The 20,392-nt window shown below is 38.7% G+C and overlaps 1 protein-coding gene across 1 annotated transcript in view; it reads left to right on the top strand.

Moving 5' to 3' along the window:
* The window catches only part of LOC126173141 (AFG3-like protein 2), a 137,135-nt gene that overhangs the window by 60,006 nt on the left and 56,737 nt on the right, over nt 1-20,392 (top strand). Inside the window, exons 4-8 of the mRNA XM_049920933.1 lie at nt 2,893-2,986; nt 3,644-3,809; nt 5,433-5,571; nt 12,542-12,660; nt 20,209-20,330. Coding sequence (XP_049776890.1) covers nt 2,893-2,986; nt 3,644-3,809; nt 5,433-5,571; nt 12,542-12,660; nt 20,209-20,330 — 640 coding nt within the window. The remainder of the gene's footprint in view (nt 1-2,892; nt 2,987-3,643; nt 3,810-5,432; nt 5,572-12,541; nt 12,661-20,208; nt 20,331-20,392) is intronic.

The raw sequence follows: 20,392 nt of genomic DNA, 5'->3' as shown, positions 1-20,392 counted from the left end.
AGATAAGATATTAGTAGGTTTCCCTCTACTGAGAAAATGCTTGAAAGGGCACAGTTTTTTTTTCGATATTGATAGTACACTTTATAATTCATGTATTCTGTACAACAAAAACCGTATGAGAAAGAAACAAAATTACACAGAGTTTAGACTTCAAATAGCAGAAATGTTAGTACAAAATTTGCTGTCACATGTTTACAAAAGAGGAGGACCATTGCCAACCAGAGATGTACTAATGAGAATACATCTGCAACATTGTGATCAATAAAATTTACTGACTTTACTGTTGGTGCTTGGCAGAACATAATGATAATTCTAAAAAGGAAAACACTTCATAATGTTCTGCAAATGTTTATTTTGTCACAAACCATTTTTTTGGCTTCTCAGGCGTTCTTTGGGATGAAAAAATAAATAGAATTCTGCACAACAGTAGGAAGTGTTTTTCTTTTAAATATTACTGTGGTTTCTAACTGTTTAACAGTGTTCTCAAAACATAAGTAATTTAAATTGAGTATTAATTTACAAATTGTTTCTCGTACCTTATTCAGTCACTGACGACTGTGCCATATTTACTTTACCGACATCTTAAAATTATCGGTTGTGCCCATACATAGTTTATTACTGCACAGTTCCTTACATTGTACCGAAATATGCATGTCATACAACATGTACATTTGTGTGGATTAAACCACATGGCTAAGCAGCTCAGTGGCTTGATGCACAACCAATCTTCTTGCTTACTATGTCCTGAGCAATCGTGAGATCACAGGTAGGCCAAAGGGTTAATTCTTTTTGGAAAATATACCTTTTTTTCCTTTCTGACGTATGGCATTATTTCTAAAACCTTAGTCATCAATTGCCCAAGACTATATCTTGCAATTTCTTGATGTGATGACTTTTGGGAGACTCACCATGTGAATTATCTTCAAAGGACATACAAGCTCATTTGTATCAGTTAGCCTTTTTCTTAACTGTAAATTAATGTGCATGCTCCTTTTAAACCTTCAGCTACTTCAAAAGGATTTTTGTTGACGATAAACTGTCCCAAAATAATAATTTTAAGTTTGCAATGTTTTCAGTGATTCCTACTCCTACAAAAAATCTAAAAGCAGGAAAAGTGTTTCACAGTTCAAGTAGATACTTAACACTGGCTAATAACATACACAGAAATGTAATAGATAATGGCAGAATCCCTGTAACAGTCAGAGAATTTCCCACCTTACCTTCAGATATGTAAACTGATCACTAATAAATTATTACTCAGAGTATATGAAGCAAGATTAGGCTGCTTTTAATCAGTGTTGTTATAATAAAGCCATAGATAGAATATATATTAATTTTGAGAGAAATTATTTTCCGTGTGATTGTGATAAAATGTCTTTGTATGGGCGAGAGAGTCATAAGAAAAGCAGAAATTTGTTGATTAGCAGCCAGCAAACAGGAAGGTCCATGGTTTGGAGTAACTTTTCTCCTATTCAATAATTGTACTTCTTACCCTTCGCTCCAGTGTCCTGTCTTTCTCTTTCTCCTACCAAAAGGATTTTTCAGTTTGAAGGATAAAGTATATCTTATTTAATAATGCATGTGTGTTTCTAAATCACTTGCCATGAAGACCTATAACGTCTATATAAAGTATGATTATTAGGTGCTTAAATGACTGACTGAACTATCAGACAGACTGGTGTCCATAAGTTTGATCCCATAAGACATGACCACAAATTTCCACTTACTGGTGTCCATAACCAGTCTTTGATTAAGTCACTGGTTGTCTGGGTGAGGTTACACAAACTGAGTAGATTTCCTGAGAAATTATATTATTTAAATTTTCAGTTGGTGACAAGTCTTTACAGTGGACATTGAGACACTTAACTATATTTACATTGTAGCACATATATCATTCATTAAGAATATTTTATTTCATTATTAACAATAGATTTATTGCAGACAAACTGGCCATTTAGTGCGTGAAGTACAGGAATTATTCTCTATTTACTATTATTCTTAGTCACTGTAGAATTTTGCCAGCAATTCTGTTCTCATCCTACAGATTATTTCATTATTAAGCTAATGATGATTGTAAGAGAATACTCTATACAAGCTTTGACCCAAGCACAGTGCTGAGGCAAACATTGAAAATCAAAAGAAAACCTAACAGTAACAAAATCTCACTAGCTCTTGGCTCTAAGGCATAGCCCAAAGAGCTCTATTTTCCTGGTGTAAATGTACTTTTACATGGTCAACTGTGTCAGATGGAGACATTTGAACACACATACACACAAAAAAAGTCATGAATGTTTCACACATAAGTTATGTTTACTGACGTTACATGCAGGCTCCAAAATTTTTTAATTTTTTTTTTTTTCTTCATGACTCATAATTTTGTAACTTCAAACTTCATCATGGGGGAGAGGGGGGGGGGGGAGAGAGAGAGAGAGAGAGAGAGAGAGAGAGAGAGAGAGAGAGAGAGAGAAATTCTACATATGGGTACAATCAGTGTCCTGACCCTGGAAACTATCTGTGCAAATTGATAATCTCTGTTATCTGAGCAAATTGATAATCTCTGTACCTGCTAGTTTCCCCTAGTTTTTTAAAAAGCAGTATGAGTATACTCAAAGTTAAGAAATGAGTAATAACAATATTTGTGACAGAAGATGATTGTCCACTTAACACATTGTCTGTCATTAGAAGAATGGAAAAGCTAGAAAACAATAAGAAGGGCCAAAGAGTAAGAAATGTCTAACCAAGCTGTTGCCTCAGAGAAAGTGGTCCAGATAATAATTTGGAAGTAGTAATGGATTTGCAGCTATATGTTTTACAAATGTATAGTCTCTTTATTCTTTGTAATTGTGTAAGTTTGGCAATACTAGTCTGTTTTACTTTTTCTTTCATTTCCAGTTACCTTGCAAAGGGAATTGTGGAAAAACTTGAAGTTGTCAATAAGAAGTGGGTCCGTGTACGTTTAATGCCAGGAAACACAGTGGATGGCTCAGTAAGTGTTTTCGTCCTATTTCAGGCATGATGTAGTTGCTTGGGTGCCCCTGAGGATAAATTTCATATTTATAGTGATAGTTTATTTTTTAAGTTGTTACAAATATTGAAGATAGAACAGAACAACTTTTGAGGAGACACATCTTTGTGCCACCTTAAATTGGTTTGAGTCAGGAGAACGCAAAAAGTGTGTAGCTGAACTTCTTTTTTACTTAGGAGTGAAACAGAACTTCATAGGCACCCATTCAAAAATATATTTCTAATGTTGACTTGGAGAACCAGGGAAGTTTGTGTGCTCTGAGTGATCCCTAATTTTTTATGTGCTTCTCATCATTTCTGTGTTTAAGGTGTTTTGTGAGCTGCCCTCCATATTATTGTAACTTTGAGTTTGAGAACTGTTCAACATTAAGATAAAATTCTCACCTCTTTTGTCTCCAATTTTTGTTCATTCTGCAAAAATAAATGAAAATTATTCTGAACCTAACTGTTGTTTGCAGTGTGACTCTATAGAAAATGCTAGCTGCTGATTGTCAATGCTTTATTCTAGCTAAATGATTACCTTGTGGTGCTTCCCAATGAAACCTGAGCTTAATTTATGAATTACCTCCATAAATTCTGTACACACCCACAATTTTACTTTCACCTGTTTATTTTCCAGAGTGTGCTCTGGTTCAACATTGGCAGTGTTGATTCGTTTGAAAGAAACCTTGAAAATGCACAAATTGAAATGAATATTGAGCCACCAAACTTTGTTCCAGTAATATATAAGACTGAACTGGAAGCTGCAAGCCTTACAGGCATTCTTCCCACTTTAATGATAATAGGTAAATAAAACAAGTTATCCTTAGCGTGCATGCTTGTGTGCATGTGCACGTTCTCACACACACACACACACACACACACACACACACACACACACACACACACACACACACAGAGAGAGAGAGAGAGAGAGAGAGAGAGAGAGAGAGAGAGAGAGAGAGAGAGAGAGAGGGGGGGGGGGGGGGGGATAGAGTTGCTAGCCTCAATTAAGTGCTCATTTATTAACATATTATTATCTGTTTATAATAATACATTGCACATGGAATGACTAAATACATGAGAGAAGTATCTTAAAATTTAAATTGTGAGGTAAAATAATGTTTGTGTGGCACTACTTGTTATCGGAGATAAGAGAAACAGTAAGTTACAGTAAAAATTTCAGTATCAGCTAAACATTTTATTTGAAACTTACTGAGGCAAGGAGCAGTATGAATCGAACAAAAATACCTGCGGCATTGTACAGATAAAGAGCTCTAATTACCAGTTGCAGCAGGACACAAACGTACAAAATTTTAAAAGTTTAAGCTCTTCTTAAGAAATGACAAATAGAAAACAGCAAAATGAAAGGATAAGTAGTACGCTTGCTGAAGGATAGGTCTGGATCCAGAACTAATACTGCGGGTACTGTCAAACTCTATCTCTAAAGGAAATAAAGAAGTATATGAAAATGAAAGAATATTATGTATGTTGAGAGGAGGGGGTGGGGGGTAAAAACTAGTAGAAAACTAGTGGAAAATTAATTAGTAGATTCTTAATGAGTTTTAAGGCATCATGAAAATGGAGAAGAGAGGAATGGGGGAGGTTAAAGGAAGTGGAGAAACAAGTGGGTAGAGTTCATAGAGTTAAACCAACTTCCTGACAAGAACAAAGTAAGTGTTGGAGACTCTGTGTTGAAACTTCCAGGGAGATTAAAAGTCTGTGTTTGACTAGACTCAGATTTGGAGTCTTTGCCTTTTGTAGGCAAGTTCTCTACTGAAAAAATGTAACTCATAACCCACACTCACAGTCGAGGTAATTCGCTGCTACTTTCTGTGCTGGTTCAAGAGTAAAATTTTGAGCACAGTTGGCACCGGAGTATTTCTCTGCATCTTCCATTAAATCATTCACAAGGAACTGCAAGTAGTGTAATGGAGTGGGTCGGGGTGAGAAGATTCTGGCTTCAGGTTTTGTACAGTGAGAGATCAATTATATTTCTCCAGAGAGGGGGTAAAGGGAGAAAAAAGATCTAAATGAACACCAATAACTGAATAGTACCTATTATGATCTGTGAAGAGATTTGCAGCAAACCATCAACTCGACACCATATTAAGTTATCTCGGAATGTTTCCTACAAATGGAACAAATTGATATTAATATCTGGAATGGATTGCAACAGTGGATGAGATTACCACTAACTCCTTTGCATCAGTGTATGTAGAACAAAACACACACACACACAGACACACAGACAGACAGACAGACAGAGAGAGAGAGAGAGAGAGAGAGAGAGAGAGAGAGAGAGAGAGAGAGAGGTGCACGCTTGCTTTAATCTACATAAGAAAGTTTCATTAATAATTTTGTCAGTAAAAGTTTAATTTAATGCTAGTATTAATTTATCATGGAAAATTGACCTCGTATTTCTACAGGATTCTTGATTTATATGATGCGAAGATCAGCTGAAGTGATGGGAGGACGTAGCGGCCGGAAAGGTGGTGGCTTGTTTGGTGGTGTTATGGAATCAACTGCCAAATTAATAAACTCGAGTGACATTGGAGTGAGATTTAAGTATGCACATCTTATAAATAATTTAAGTAACTAAAATTGCAGTGTTTTACATTTTAAGAATTTGTTTTATGAAATCTGTAATTTGATTGTATAAATTTCTGTGAGTATTGGGGGGGGGGCTGCTGTTTGCTGTTTAGAGGCTGTGAGACAAAACATACCAATAAATTTTCAGAGCCATATCCATATCATACATGCAACAGTGACTACATAGCGACATCATTTTTATCGTATCACACGTGCTGACCATGACCAGTCACTTAATGAAGATATGACAAGTGACAATATACACTCCTGGAAATTGAAATAAGAACACCGTGAATTCATTGTCCCAGGAAGGGGAAAATTTATTGACACATTCCTGGGGTCAGATACATCACATGATCACACTGACAGAACCACAGGCACATAGACACAGGCAACAGAGCATGCACAATGTCGGCACTAGTACACTGTATATCCTCCTTTCGCAGCAATGCAGGCTGCTATTCTCCCATGGAGACGATCGTAGAGATGCTGGATGTAGTCCTGTGGAACGGCTTGCCATGCCATTTCCACCTGGCGCCTCAGTTGGACCAGCGTTCGTGCTGGACGTGCAGACCGCGTGAGACGACGCTTCATCCAGTCCCAAACATGCTCAATGGGGGACAGATCCGGAGATCTTGCTGGCCAGGGTAGTTGACTTAAACCTTCTAGAGCACGTTGGGTGGCACGGGATACATGCGGACGTGCATTGTCCTGTTGGAACAGCAAGTTCCCTTGCCGGTCTAGGAATGGTAGAACGATGGGTTCGATGACGGTTTGGATGTACCGTGCACTATTCAGTGTCCCCTCGACGATCACCAGTGGTGTACGGCCAGTGTAGGAGATCGCTCCCCACACCATGATGCCGGGTGTTGGCCCTGTGTGCCTCGGTCGTATGCAGTCCTGATTGTGGCGCTCACCTGCACGGCGCCAAACACGCATACGACCATCATTGGCACCAAGGCAGAAGCGACTCTCATCGCTGAAGACGACACGTCTCCATTCGTCCCTCCATTCATGCCTGTCGCGACACCACTGGAGGCGGGCTGCACGATGTTGGGGCTTGAGCGGAAGATGGCCTAACGGTGTGCGGGACCGTAGCCCAGCTTCATGGAGACGGTTGCGAATGGTCCTCGCCGATACCCCAGGAGCAACAGTGTCCCTAATTTGCTGGGAAGTGGTGGTGCGGTCCCCTACGGCACTGCGTAGGATCCTACGGTCTTGGCGTGCATCCGTGCGTGGCTGCGGTCCGGTCCCAGGTCGACGGGCACGTGCACCTTCCGCCGACCACTGGCGACAACATCGATGTACTGTGGAGACCTCACGCCCCACGTGTTGAGCAATTCGGCGGTACGTCCACCCGGCCTCCCGCATGCCCACTATACGCCCTCGCTCAAAGTCCGTCAACTGCACATACGGTTCACGTCCACACTGTCGCGGCATGCTACCAGTGTTAAAGACTGCGATGGAGCTCCGTATGCCACGGCAAACTGGCTGACACTGACGGCGGCGGTGCACAAATGCTGCGCAGCTAGCGCCATTCGACGGCCAACACCCCGGTTCCTGGTGTATCCGCTGTGCCGTGCGTGTGATCATTGCTTGTACAGCCCTCTCGCAGTGTCCGGAGCAAGTATGGTGGGTCTGACACACCGGTGTCAATGTGTTCTTTTTTCCATTTCCAGGAGTGTATTTATTGTAAGTGGTCAGTTATGACTTTCTATTTACCAGGTTGCCATAGCACTAACACATTTTCATTTAGTTATTTATGTTACATTATCATAAAAATTAAAGCCAAATCAAATTACAACAATCTTGTACATTATCATTTAATGTCGGATGTGTATCTATCAGTATTCTCTATTCAGTATGAACAATCAGTTGTAACGCCACGAGATACTAATTCAGCTGCCTTGTTAGTGTTCAGTTTACACATAACATTAGAACCTCAATCAATGGAAAAATAATTCCCCCCTTCCTTCCCACAAGAGTCAACTGCCATGAAGAGCCACACGCAGATAAGGGTAGTTGTCCTGTATCCCTGAGGTAACAGTGAATATACTGGCTAAGTGCAGCACATCAGTTATCAGTTAAGTGCAGAACAACTGGTGAATGTCTGTTGCTCAGAACTAACTCCTTGCTGTGGGCTGTAGAAACCATTGTCCCATATGTCACAGGACCCCAAGGCACAGCAACACTCATAGCATTACGGTACTGATGTGTTGCGGTACACTTTGATAAGCATCAGTTTCGAGGTACAGGTAAGTTAAAAACTGCATGTAGCAACAGGAAATTATTCTTGCAGGTGGTGTAGTTATTCCATGTGAGACATGTTTCCATGGCATAGAATATTGGTCCTGATATATTTCCCATTGTCTCTCACTAGTGAACAATACTAGCCTCTGTCGTCTAGGTAATTGTACCTCCAGGAAGGCAGTTAACCGCCACACCTCTCTTGAATTACCACAATGAAATGAACACCACTTCCATAGTTGTGAGGGTGCTTTTGTGTACACTCACATCAGCTTATTGAGCATTTGCGAGACAGCATCAAGTGAGATGTATGCACTTTGGACTCAGCTCTAACCACTCTCTAAAAGCTGTTGTAGTTACTGGAATGGTCCTTGGTTGGGATGACTTTTCAATTTTTTTCCATTTGTTGTGAAGTCTATGCCATGACAAAGTAGCTATTTTTATGGTGGCAAAATCAGATCTAACACACTACTCTGTAGATGTGTTTAATTCATTTCACATGAGTGTAAGTAATATGGTGTCTTAAGAGCAAAAGAAGAAAATATCAGTTGCCTCTTAGATGCCACATCCTCGTGTTGTATATTGTTTCTTCTGATAAATATTTTATGAAATAATTTGTTGGTATTCCAGCTTTTTCTTATTTGTTTGGAAATGGAGTTTTCTGGGTTTATTGTTAGTAATGTTTTTTAATTATGTAAATCATTTTATTATAGGTTTTATTCTCTGTTGTCTGAATTCATGAAACTGAACATTATAAACTATGAAAATTGGGAAGGAAAAAATTAATATTTAAATATATAATATAATCAGTAGATAAAAATGCACTCACAAAGCAGTGGCAGGAGGAAACACACAAAAATAATGTGAAAATAGAAAAGTTTTTAGATTGACTGATCACTGCCCCTAACCAATCCTTGATTATTACTATGGGGCTGAATATGGCCATACTTAGTTTTCCTGGGTAGTTGTGGACCGAGAATTTACATGATATGTCACACCTCTGTCTGAAATCAGACTAAGCCAGTTTTGTGTAATTAGATTACCCTGTTGTGGTTGTTGCCACTGAGTATGACTATTGTTTGCATATCCAGGATGGTACCTATTATCATGACACTGTTGCTTTTATCTGTTTAAGGGGTTGTTATGATTTGGTAGGTTATTGTTCTCATTCCACTCCTCTCCCAGCACATTATATGATCTACTATGATTAGCATGATTATTCTGTTCAGAATTGTGATTATTATGGTTGTTGTTAAATTTTCCATTACTTCACATAGATTACATGTCTTCATGGATTAGATTTATGAAATCCAACAGAGATAGTAATTCCTCCAAATCTGATTCTGATAACATGAATAGTTTCTCCCATATCTGTGCATATAACATTGCCTTTAATATTCCCAACACATGACAATGAGACATGGCGTTACCCGAGTATCTGGTCTTAATGGTGTATTTCTCAAAATATTTCCCTAAAAGTACTCTGATATGCCCGGAACAACCCCAGATTGAAGACTTCTTTAGAGTTGCTACTGAACCCTGGCAAGCGGGTGTTTAGCTAGGAAGATTTTTCAAACATGTCATGGGTGTGGCAGTATTCAGCTGCTGCTGCTGTGTCCTCAGTGGAGCATCCGCCTGGACATAGCCAGTGATGGAGCCTATCTTTTCAGCATCCAGCAATGATCATGGCACGGTTTCATGAAATGCACAACACGGTGAATAGTCCTTTTGTCTGGCAGAAACACTTGGAATTGCCAGTGTTTCAGAGAATGTGGAAAGCGCTCATTTTATTTCAGTAACTTTATTTACTAACTTCTGCATGGCCTCAGGTAAACTGGCCTATTCAGTTTTGAAAGCTAACATTTCAGCAGATATTTCCTTCACCTGTGTCTTCTGTTTTTCTGAAAGTTGAGCAGTTTCTAATATGACAGCATCTTGTTTCTTCAAAATCTGTCAGCACTGTTGACAGTTTCTTGCTTTTCAAGGTTTCTGTCATTTCTGCCAAAATGGATACTTGCGCCTTCAGAATTCAGATTTCATGTTTTAACACCACATTCATTATTGAAGACATAAATTTTGATTTTTTAATGGATCCACCGATTGGCTTTCCTGAGTGGTAGGCTTCCACTGCAAGGCTCAATTCGACTTTGTTAGTTGGATCAGTATCTCTTGTTATCCATTTCCCTGTTAACCTGAATGTAATCAACATTTCAAAAACGGAACTTGCTTCCCTGTTAAAAATTACTAATAACATTACTTATTACGCGATTCATTGCCTTACAACAGTGACGGTAGCGTCGTAATAGGCTTAGAAAGAAATTCAATCTAACAACAACAAACTAGATTCTTGTCCCAGTGCACAGATTTCACTATCAGAGTATGTAAAACACACTGCACAAAACTGGAATAATAACTACATAAAAGTAACAAGCTGAACATTGAGCTGTTCTAAGCAACTACTTAGTAGCAAGCAAGCCAGTATGAGAATATGAAAATTTCAAATTGTGTTTGTGCTTAACCTACAAAATTTCTTCTCCTCTGAGTTTGCCCCTCTTTTTTACTCTTTCTTCGATGTTCTCCACTCCATATTGGGACTATCATGAAATTCAGGAAACAAAGAAGTACATAAATTTTAGTTGCAAAATGAATTAATCACTTCAGTGGGTGACATTTTGTGTGTCCTGTCAAGACTTGATGTTTTATAATGTGTTCTGTATTTGCAGGCAAAAATAAATATCATATCTGCTTGTTCTATCTCATGGCTAAAGTAAAAAAAGAAAAAGAAAAAAATATATATTGTGAAAATACATGTTCAAATTATCACCGTAATAAGGGTGATCATATACTGTTTCAATTATTGGACCTTCCAGATAGAAACTTAAATATGTCACACACTGTAATCTCTGTTAGTAATGTTTTTTTTTTCCTCAAGTGCAAAATTACTCTGCATAATAAATATTAACTTCATTGATTGAGAACTCTGGTAACAAACACGGATTTATGAATCTCATTTAATAATACCATTTATTCAATGGAATATGATACAAGTACCTTTAAGTTGATCAGCAAGTAGAACCGAAAGAGAACAAAAAGTTTAAATTTCATGCCCAAAGTGCCTCTGGAAATCCACATGATAGCTAACAGAGATAAAAAAAAGTCATAGAAAATGCTTGCTTGACCATCAGCTGCTGTTATTTTAAACCCAAAAATCGACCATCAGTCGTGCATTTTATACAGTACTTGGTGGCAGCTGTTGATGGTCACCTTCCAAAAATGTTTATAAAAACACATTACCTATAATGGAGCTAAGATACGATGTATTATAGTACACGGACACAACATGACATGGAACAGTGCTGACAACAGTAACAAAGTGTATCCGTTCAGCTTCACAGCCTCTGACATGAAGTTCTGATAAGTATAAGTTATCTGTCGACATTACACTTGCTCATTCAATTCCCCTTGTTGATACTTCCAGTTCTTACTTCTTGTTCATGAAACTTCTTATGTTTTGTTGAAAAATATTAAATGAGTGTTCTTTTTTATTATAAACCACTTAGAGAAAACATAAAACATCACAAAAGTTAGCTGAAAGAACACTGTTTTTATTAGACTGGGTGACGCTAAAAATTATGCCTGCAAGAAAGCTCTTAGCTGATATATACTAATGCAGATAGTGGCACATATTATGCAGTTGGTAAGGGATAATGACACAGTCGCACTTGTGTGGAACTCCACCCCCAAGCAGAATCAAAGCTCAGCCATAACAGACATAGTCTCCACACTACAGAATTCTTAGGCCGTATAGTCAGTAATACAAGCTACATCATGTTCCCTACATGTAGTTGCAGTTGGGGTCAGCTGTGTTGACTGCACCCCCAAACTCATGAATTTCAACCATCATCATCATTTAAGACTGATTATGCCTTTCAGCGTTCAGTCAGGAGCATAGCCCCCTTATAAAATTCCTCCATGATCCCCTATTCAGTGCTAACATTGGTGCCTCTTCTGATGTTAAACCTATTACTTCAAAATCATTCTTAACCGAATCCAGGTACCTTCTCCTTGGTCTGCCCCGACTCCTCCTACCCTCTACTGCTGAGCCCATGAGTCTCTTGGGTAACCTTGCTTCTCCCATGCGTGTAACATGACCCCACCATCTAAGCCTGTTCGCCCTGACTGCTACATCTATAGAGTTCATTCCCAGTTTTTCTTTGATTTCCTCATTGTGGACACCCTCTTGCCATTGTTCCCATCTACTAGTACCTGCAATCATCCTAGCTACTTTCATATCCGTAACCTCAACCTTGTTGATAAGGTAACCTGAATCCACCCAGCTTTCGCTCCCATACTACAAAGTCGGTCGAAAGATTGAACGGTGCACAGATACCTTAGTCTTGGTACTGAATTCCTTCTTGCAGAAGAGAGTAGATCGTAGCTGAGCGCTCACTGCATTAGCTTTGCTACACCTCGCTTCCAGTTCTTTAACAGATGTTATTTTAAATGGATTAAATATTGCATAATTTCGTGACTGATCTGTTCACTTGACTTTAGTAGCTACCTTCTCATGCCATTGAGTGGGTGAGGATACTATCAACATTTCACTGTTTCAGGTGATTATTGACTGTAAATTATGTGCAGCTCAGTTTGTTTCATCATAAAGCTATACAGTTTAGTAGAAGTTCTTATCTATTTGTAGGGATGTTGCCGGGTGTGAAGAAGCTAAACTGGAGATAATGGAGTTCGTTAATTTTCTCAAGAATCCTCAGCAGTACATTGATTTAGGAGCTAAAATCCCCAAAGGTGCAATATTAACAGGTAAATAACTTTTGTATCCTTACATATTTCAGTAGAAATAAGAGGTATATACTGTAACAGAATGACTGGGCATCCCATTTCAATATCTTCCTTTATTAATGAAATTGAACATCATAAATTTTTGTTTTATTCCCTCTAATCACATTATGAGTACACATACTGATAACAGGCTGCACTCAGATAACTTTTCCACTGAAATGTTCTGTAACAATGGTTCTACTGTTTCTTTATTTTCTTTAGAATGTGCTAGCATTATGGTTATTATTATAACCTGATTATTTGCTGTTTATCATTGTATCATCTTAGTCTGCCTCCGTAGCTTAGCAGAAATAATGTCTGTCTGAAATTTGGAGGATCTGGGATCAATTTCAGCTACTGCCAGAGAATTTTTGTTAACGGGAGGGGTGCAACAGGATGCACTCAGCCAATTGAGGAGCTAGTTGAATGATAAGTAGTAGTTAAAACAAACACTGCTCAGGAAATGTTATGTACTTACCCTGTACCTCTTTGTAGGCCCAATAAAAGAACCCGTATGGGGTAGGATAACACAGTATCTGGTCAGTGTTGCTTGTTTGTATGGTCCTGCTTGCAGTTTCTTTCTATAAGAATTATATCAAATAGGGGAAAAGTTTATGTTAACACTGCTGTGTAATATTCTCAAGTGTTCGGATGATATTTAAGTGTTAGCCAGTACATGGTGATAGGCTTATCATGTGAAGCTGCTCTCATTGCTTTGCTATAGGCTCATCATAAATATATCACATCTCAATGGAATTGGAGGGGTTTTTTTGTTGATGGGGAGCTAAATAAAAGGTTTTTTAGCTTCTGGTGCAGCTAGAAATTTAAAAGTGTTACGATCAGAAAAGGTGTATCTACAGGTACTACATATATGTGTTGACAATTTTCAATATAATCACAGTGGTGAGAGAGACATTCTCTGTACAAACCACCCTATTCTTTCTTGGAAGGGAAAGAAAAAAGAAGAATGGAAGTCACTTGGTGACACACAGATTGTAAGGAAGTGGTAATCTCCATAAATCAGCAGTTTTAGAAAGCACTGCTCATGCAAAACTCTCTTGCCAGTTTCTAACATGATATCCTGCGAACTGTGGATGAAGGACAAGTCAGATTCCATATTCTTAGATTTCCAGATTTGTTTGACACTGGGGCACCACTGCAGACTGTTACCGAAGTTATTGGCATACAGAATAGGTTCCCAGATATCTGAGTGGCTCGAAGACTTTTTAAGTAATAGAACCCAGTACATTGTCTTTGATGGTGCGTGTTCATCAGAGATCAGGGTATCGTCAGGACTGCCCCAGAGAAGTTCGATAGGACCACTCTTATTCTCGGTGTGTATAAATGATGTAACAGGCAGGGTGAGTTGCAATTTTTCTGAAATTGCTATGGTGTGTGGGAAGGTATCGTTGTTGCATGACTGCAGGATGGTACAAGATGACTTTGACAAAATTTCTAGTTGGTGTGATGACTGGCAGCTTGCTCTAAACACAGAAAAAATGTAAGTTAATGCAGATGAGTAGGAAAAACAATCCATTAATGTTCAAATACAGCATTAGTAATTCTGCTACAAACATATATTTCATTTAAGAGCCACGGAGACTAGAGAAATTTGGCATGTAAACAGTAGTTTTCCCCTTGCTCCATTTGCGAGTGGAACAGGAAAGGAAATGGTTAGTTGTGGTACAAAGTACCCCCTGCTTGTGCCTTATGACAACTTCTGGAGTATGGATGTAAAAGTAGATTAAAATGATGTCAACATGCTTCTTTACTTGTTTCTTAATACGTGTATCCATTAATTGTTCTCCCAGTGGCATAAAGTCATCTACCTTCTCGACATTAGGAACTGTTAAGACAGTGACATCTGGCAGCTGACATTCCTTCATAGTGGATAGGAAAACTGGTATGTGGTATCTATACATAAAACCTTTCTTATAAATATAGTAGGTAAAATTATGGTATAATGTAAGTAATTTAAGAGTAAAGTTGACCATTCAATGAATAGCAGAAACTTCACACACCTGTCCCTTTACCGTGTGCTGGTTGGACACGCAGTGTTGGGGTTGTATTTTGGCAGGTGGACTAGGGTGGGGAGGATGCTGTGTTGGATGTGGTGGATAGAGGGAAAGAGAATGGTGAGACAGGAACAGGGCTAGCTAGCAGCTTAGAGGGAGGCAGCAGGTTTTCTGGGTAGGAATGTGGGAGGGAGGAATGGCAGGAGTACAAGCTAGGCATGTGATAAACAGGTACTGGAGCAAATGGGGTGCGGCGCACGGTGGAGGTGGAGGTGGAAAGAATCCAGATGGCATAGGTAGTGAAGCAACCCTTGACTCGAATATGTTGTGCTCTGCTGTACTGGATAGTCAGCTTTGTTCTTAGACATAGTTTAAAGTGGTTGTCACTCGCCTCCCTATATGCCAACATCCCTCATGCCCATGGCCTTGCCATTCTTAAACACTACCTCTCCCATTGTCCTTCAGACTGCAAACCCACTATCTCATTCCTCGTAAATCTTGCCAGCTATATCCTCGCACACAGCTACTTCTCCTTTGATGGGAAGGTATATAAATAAACTTATAGCATGGTCATGGACACCCACACGGCACTCTCCTATGCATCTTTTTATGGGCCATCTAGAGGAAACCTCCCTAGTCTCCCCAGACTGTTGGTCTGGACTGGTTCAGGTTCATTTATGTTAAGTTCGTGATCTGGACTCAGGGCTAAGACACACTGTCCTCATTCCTCCACAACCGCAACACCTTCTCTCCCATCCACTTCGCCTGATCCTCGGGCCAACATGCCACCTTCTTGGATGATGACTTAAGCCCCTCTGATGGCTCCATCCACATCATTGTCCATATTGAATCCAATAATCACCAATATTGCCTACATTTTGACAACTGTCACCCCTTCCACAACAAAAAAATCTCTCCCTAACAGCCTGGCCAGCTGTAGGCACTTTACCTCCAATGACAAAATTTCCTTTCCCAGTATGCTGAAGATCTCACAGACAGACAGTCACAAACAGGTGAGGTCCCCGCTCTCCCCCACAGAAATGCAGTCCCAACGTGTGTGTGTGTGTGTCTGTGTGTGTGTGTGTGTGTGTGTGTGTGTGTCTCCTCTAGCTTGTCAAATGATTTGTTCTTTGTTCTGAAAACGAGCATGTGTTCTTTCTCATTTGTGTGTGCCTGTCTGTGTCTCAAAGCTTTCTTACATTCACACTTGTTTTAATTTCTTGTTCATATTGTTCCAGATGCTTAGATTTGAAATGACATATATTATACATTGATTTCCAGGTCTATTGTGAGTACAGGGACAAATCTGAGGATAGCCTTGTTATAGGTGGTGGTAGGCAGTTGTCAGTTTCATATTCAGCAGTGTTGCTAGTACTTGAATGGGAACTATAGTTGACTACCCACATCAGTTGAAATATAAATAAGTATGCCCAGAAGTGCAATCTCTACAGATAAGGACAGTGTCTGCTGTCTACTAGAAACACTTACTTCTAAAGCGAAAAAATTACCATCAAGCAGTTCATGCATCCTTCTGATGGCAGTTAACAAAGAAACAAGGTGGAAGCCACTACTTAGTTGCCACAATCCAACACCATTCATGAATTGTGATAATTCGTATGAAGCCATGATGCACATTACAGCAGAGAAGTAAAGACAGCTTTCAGTTAAGTGAAATCCACTATAGGAAAGGCCACACTTCTGCACTTCCTCTACCTCAAATATCTTATCACAGTAATGGTGGATGCATCCACAACTGCCAGCAGCTTGAGCAATGTGTTGATCAGCACTGGCAACCAAGGCCTTTGTCACACACACACACACACACACACACACACACACACACACAGGGTGACATGCGTTTTCATGAGTGTATGTGCATATCTGTTGTCCGTTTTTGACAACGGCCTTGTTGACTGAAAGCTTATTTTGTGGCAGTCTTTTTGTTGTGCCTATCTGCGACTCAGGATCTCTGCTATATGGTGAATAGCAACTGTCCTAAGGTTGTTGAATCATTACATATATGCCACTGTTGTAGATCTGGTAGCGGATTATTGGACATGCTACACTGACAACAAATAAATAACACATGCAACTTAGTTGAAGTCAAAGATGGTTGATGTACAAAAGTGGGAGTCTACCTATTTGAGTGTACCTATTTGAGATATTTAGGTAGTTGTCATCTGTATTGTATCACAATAGGTGGATTGATGGAGACACGGACACGTCAGTTCCGTTGTTGGACAGGAATTGCAGTTTCATCACGTATTTCATTATGAGTAGCCTGCAACTGTCCTGTCTGGAATCATTTGCCAACACTACAGATTACGGGCGATATTCTCCCTGGTAAGGTGGACAGCATGGTAGAATTTCTGTACCAAACTTTTGTGATATAGCAGGTCTGTTTCTTGATTGGTGAATGGTCGCAAAATAACATTGAATAAAATTCTCTGACTCTCTCAACTCTTTGTTTACGGAGACACTTCCACAGTGTTGTCTCCGTTTTCTGCCAGTGCGTCATGTTCTCTGATAACACCATTAGAATTTTATAGCAATCTACTAGCAACTGTGAAAGCCTAATGTTTCATGGGCTGACTTTGTTCACTGCATTGCCCTTAATAATTCAAAGACAACAAGTTAGCTGAGATGGCATGCAATCAAAGTTCTTCCATGTGTAGGAGCTTTTAGAAGCTTTTCGCCTCTGCCTATGACAAAAAAACTAAACTTAGATTGTTTAATATTATCATATTTTTCTCCAGTGGGCAGTGGGTTTAAGACATCTTGTACATCTATTGGCATTAGCTTGCTGAAGACAGCAACTGTGTTGCTAGTTAGTTGTATTTTGTTCTCATCAGAGGTCATTTGGGCCAGTAACAAAGTGGCATCCCATTTGTGTGCACCACAGTATTAGGTTGCCATGGCAATAGATTCACAGCTGTTGGACATGTGTGGTACTTGTGGTGACGTGTCAGAATTCCCTAGAAGTATATCCATTGTAACAAATGGCGAGCATGGGTTTTACATGTCATGAATGTTATGGATATGTTTGTGAGACATGTATAGTGAAAAATTCCACAATTTTCATCACTATGCTGATGCAAACTTCTGTTGTTCACCTTCAGTGCATGGTTATTGAAAGTATCACTTTGTAAACAGTTTTTTGTGGTAATTTGCAGTTACTAGCTTATAAAAATTGCCCCTAATGGTAGTATATAAAATTACTCTTACTTTATGAGGAAAGTACGCAAAATTGTGAAAATCCTGGGCCATTAATCTCTTTGCTTCTTGTTAATAGTGTATAACAGATTCATGCTTTCAACTTTGAAATGTGGAAAGAATTAAAAGGAACGAAATGGGTACCAGGCCAGTTAATCACAGTAATATAGAGCTGATTATGAATAAAAATAAACTAACTGACCCCCAACATGTTACTAGTGCTTTCAACAATTATTTCTCAAATATATCAAAGCAGTTAATAAATACACACCATGACAAACAGCCAACCAGTCACTCAATCAAAAAATTCATTCAAACACAGTATCTAGCAACACCTGAGAAACTATCAAGAATTGTAAAAGAATTACCTAATAAATATTCAGCGGGTGTTGATGAGATACCAGATGCTATTATCAAAGCTAGTGCAACATTTATTGTGGAACCACTAACAGACATAGTAAATTCATCTTTTGAGAGTGGTGTATTTCCAAATAATCTAAAAATTGCAAAAATAACACCTTTGAATAAGAAGGGTGCAAGAAGTGATATTGCTAATTATAGAACAGTTTCAGTTTTGTCAGGCTTCAGCAAAATTATGGAAAAAATGTTCCTTAAAAGATTGTTTTCTTAAATAGAGAGAGGCTGGTAAGTGACTCCCAACATGGGCTCAGAGGTGGAAAGTCAACTCGGTCAGCAATTTTTGCCTTCTTAAATGAAGTATTAAAAGCAGTGGATGATAAACATGTATCTGGGATATTTCTGGATCTAAGTAAAGCCTTTGATGTAATTGATCATGGCATTCTCTTGTGTAAACAAAGTAATTATGGAATTAGAGGCCAGTCTGGAAAGTGGATCCAGTCGTACCTCAGTAATCTTCAGCAGCTGCTCACGCTCAATAATGCCTGTTTTCTGGCGTTCTCTGGCATCTGCTAAATCGAACCTGTTTCTAACAGTCTCGGGATAGTATTGAGAACAGTGATTCAAAAAGTGTTTCTTTCAAAGTAAATTTCATTTTACGCAAGTTGAATTATGTTAAGTGTGAGAAAGTGGAATGAATTTCTTAAGTCACAGAGCTTTTAAAACTGAACACTTTGAGGACCAGCCACTTACAAGAATTTCGAGCCCAGAAGACCAAGCATTCTTCTCTTGTAGCTTATTAATCTTAGAGACCAATATTATCTGTAAAAGCTTAGGTTTTCTTGTAGGTATATTAATGTAAACTACGAACTTTTCCTCTTTGTGTGTTCGCTTTACATAACAGTGATCTTGCTATTGGCTGACAACAACACGTGTCCTATGCTCTGAATATCTGCTGTCATCAGCTAGTGAGATCACGTGGCCCGAGATATGACTGGCTTACAAAAAGAAATCACAGTCTAGATTTCAACGCTCCGGAAACTAACGTGCTGTGTTTGGTGCAATTCGAATTTATACTTTCGTAATACGAAAATATACAGCCTATAACCATTCAAAGGATTGATAAGTTTTACAGTTCCAAAGGAAAAAAATCAACGAAAAACCTACTGTCACTTAGCTCCATGAAAGTGTATTTTCCCCCGGGGAAGAGTATATTTTTTAAAGGGTATATCCAGGATTTTTTTTTCCTTGTCCACGTATACACCCTGCTATAGTACACATCCAGTTTAGATTTTACTTCTTCACCAGTACATCACCTGTCACATTGATCTCCTCCAACGTTTGAATTTGATGCTAAAGTCACCACAAGCTAATTCCTTAATATTACAGTGGCAAAGGCATTATAAATGCATCATAATATATTCCAAATTGTACTTTCGCATGAAAATACAAGTGTTAAGACATTAATCAGAAAAAGTGTATGTGCTGACGTTGTTGTAATCAATAGAACAATTCATATAACTTTAAGGCACAAAGATTTGAGAGATCTAAAGCTGTCAACGTGTTACCTAATGACTTGCTATTGATGGATAAATGTACTGTGCAGAAACTATCCTAGCTTTATTGTGTACATAACTGCTTTTCAACATTTGAACTCCGCGACTATTATTTTTTTTTATTATGAATGAAAAACACAAAAACTGATGTAATATTCTACAGTATTTATTATTTTATAAATCGGTTTTTGCCTGTTACGCGATTTCAGTTACAAAGATTACTATTCATCCTTGTACCTGATTGCACAACAGTCAAAGAACTTACGTATAAAATAAAAAATATATAGTAGAGTATTACACCATTGTTGTGACTTTTTTCATTCGTAATGTATAAAATATTCTACCAAGAACCAATGGAATAGTCAATTAATGTTATGTTTATGTTTTAGGTCCTCCAGGAACTGGCAAAACGTTACTTGCAAAGGCAACTGCTGGTGAAGCAAATGTGCCTTTCATAACAGTTTCAGGTTCTGAATTCCTTGAAATGTTTGTGGGAGTTGGCCCGTCTCGGGTTAGTAACTATGTGTGTGTTTGGAAATTAAAATTCTTTTATTTTGACAGTATTTTGAAACT

Source organism: Schistocerca cancellata, chromosome 1, assembly GCF_023864275.1.
Source record: "Schistocerca cancellata isolate TAMUIC-IGC-003103 chromosome 1, iqSchCanc2.1, whole genome shotgun sequence".
NCBI lineage: Eukaryota > Metazoa > Arthropoda > Insecta > Orthoptera > Acrididae > Schistocerca > Schistocerca cancellata.
This window is presented reverse-complemented; position numbering and strand designations above follow the sequence as displayed.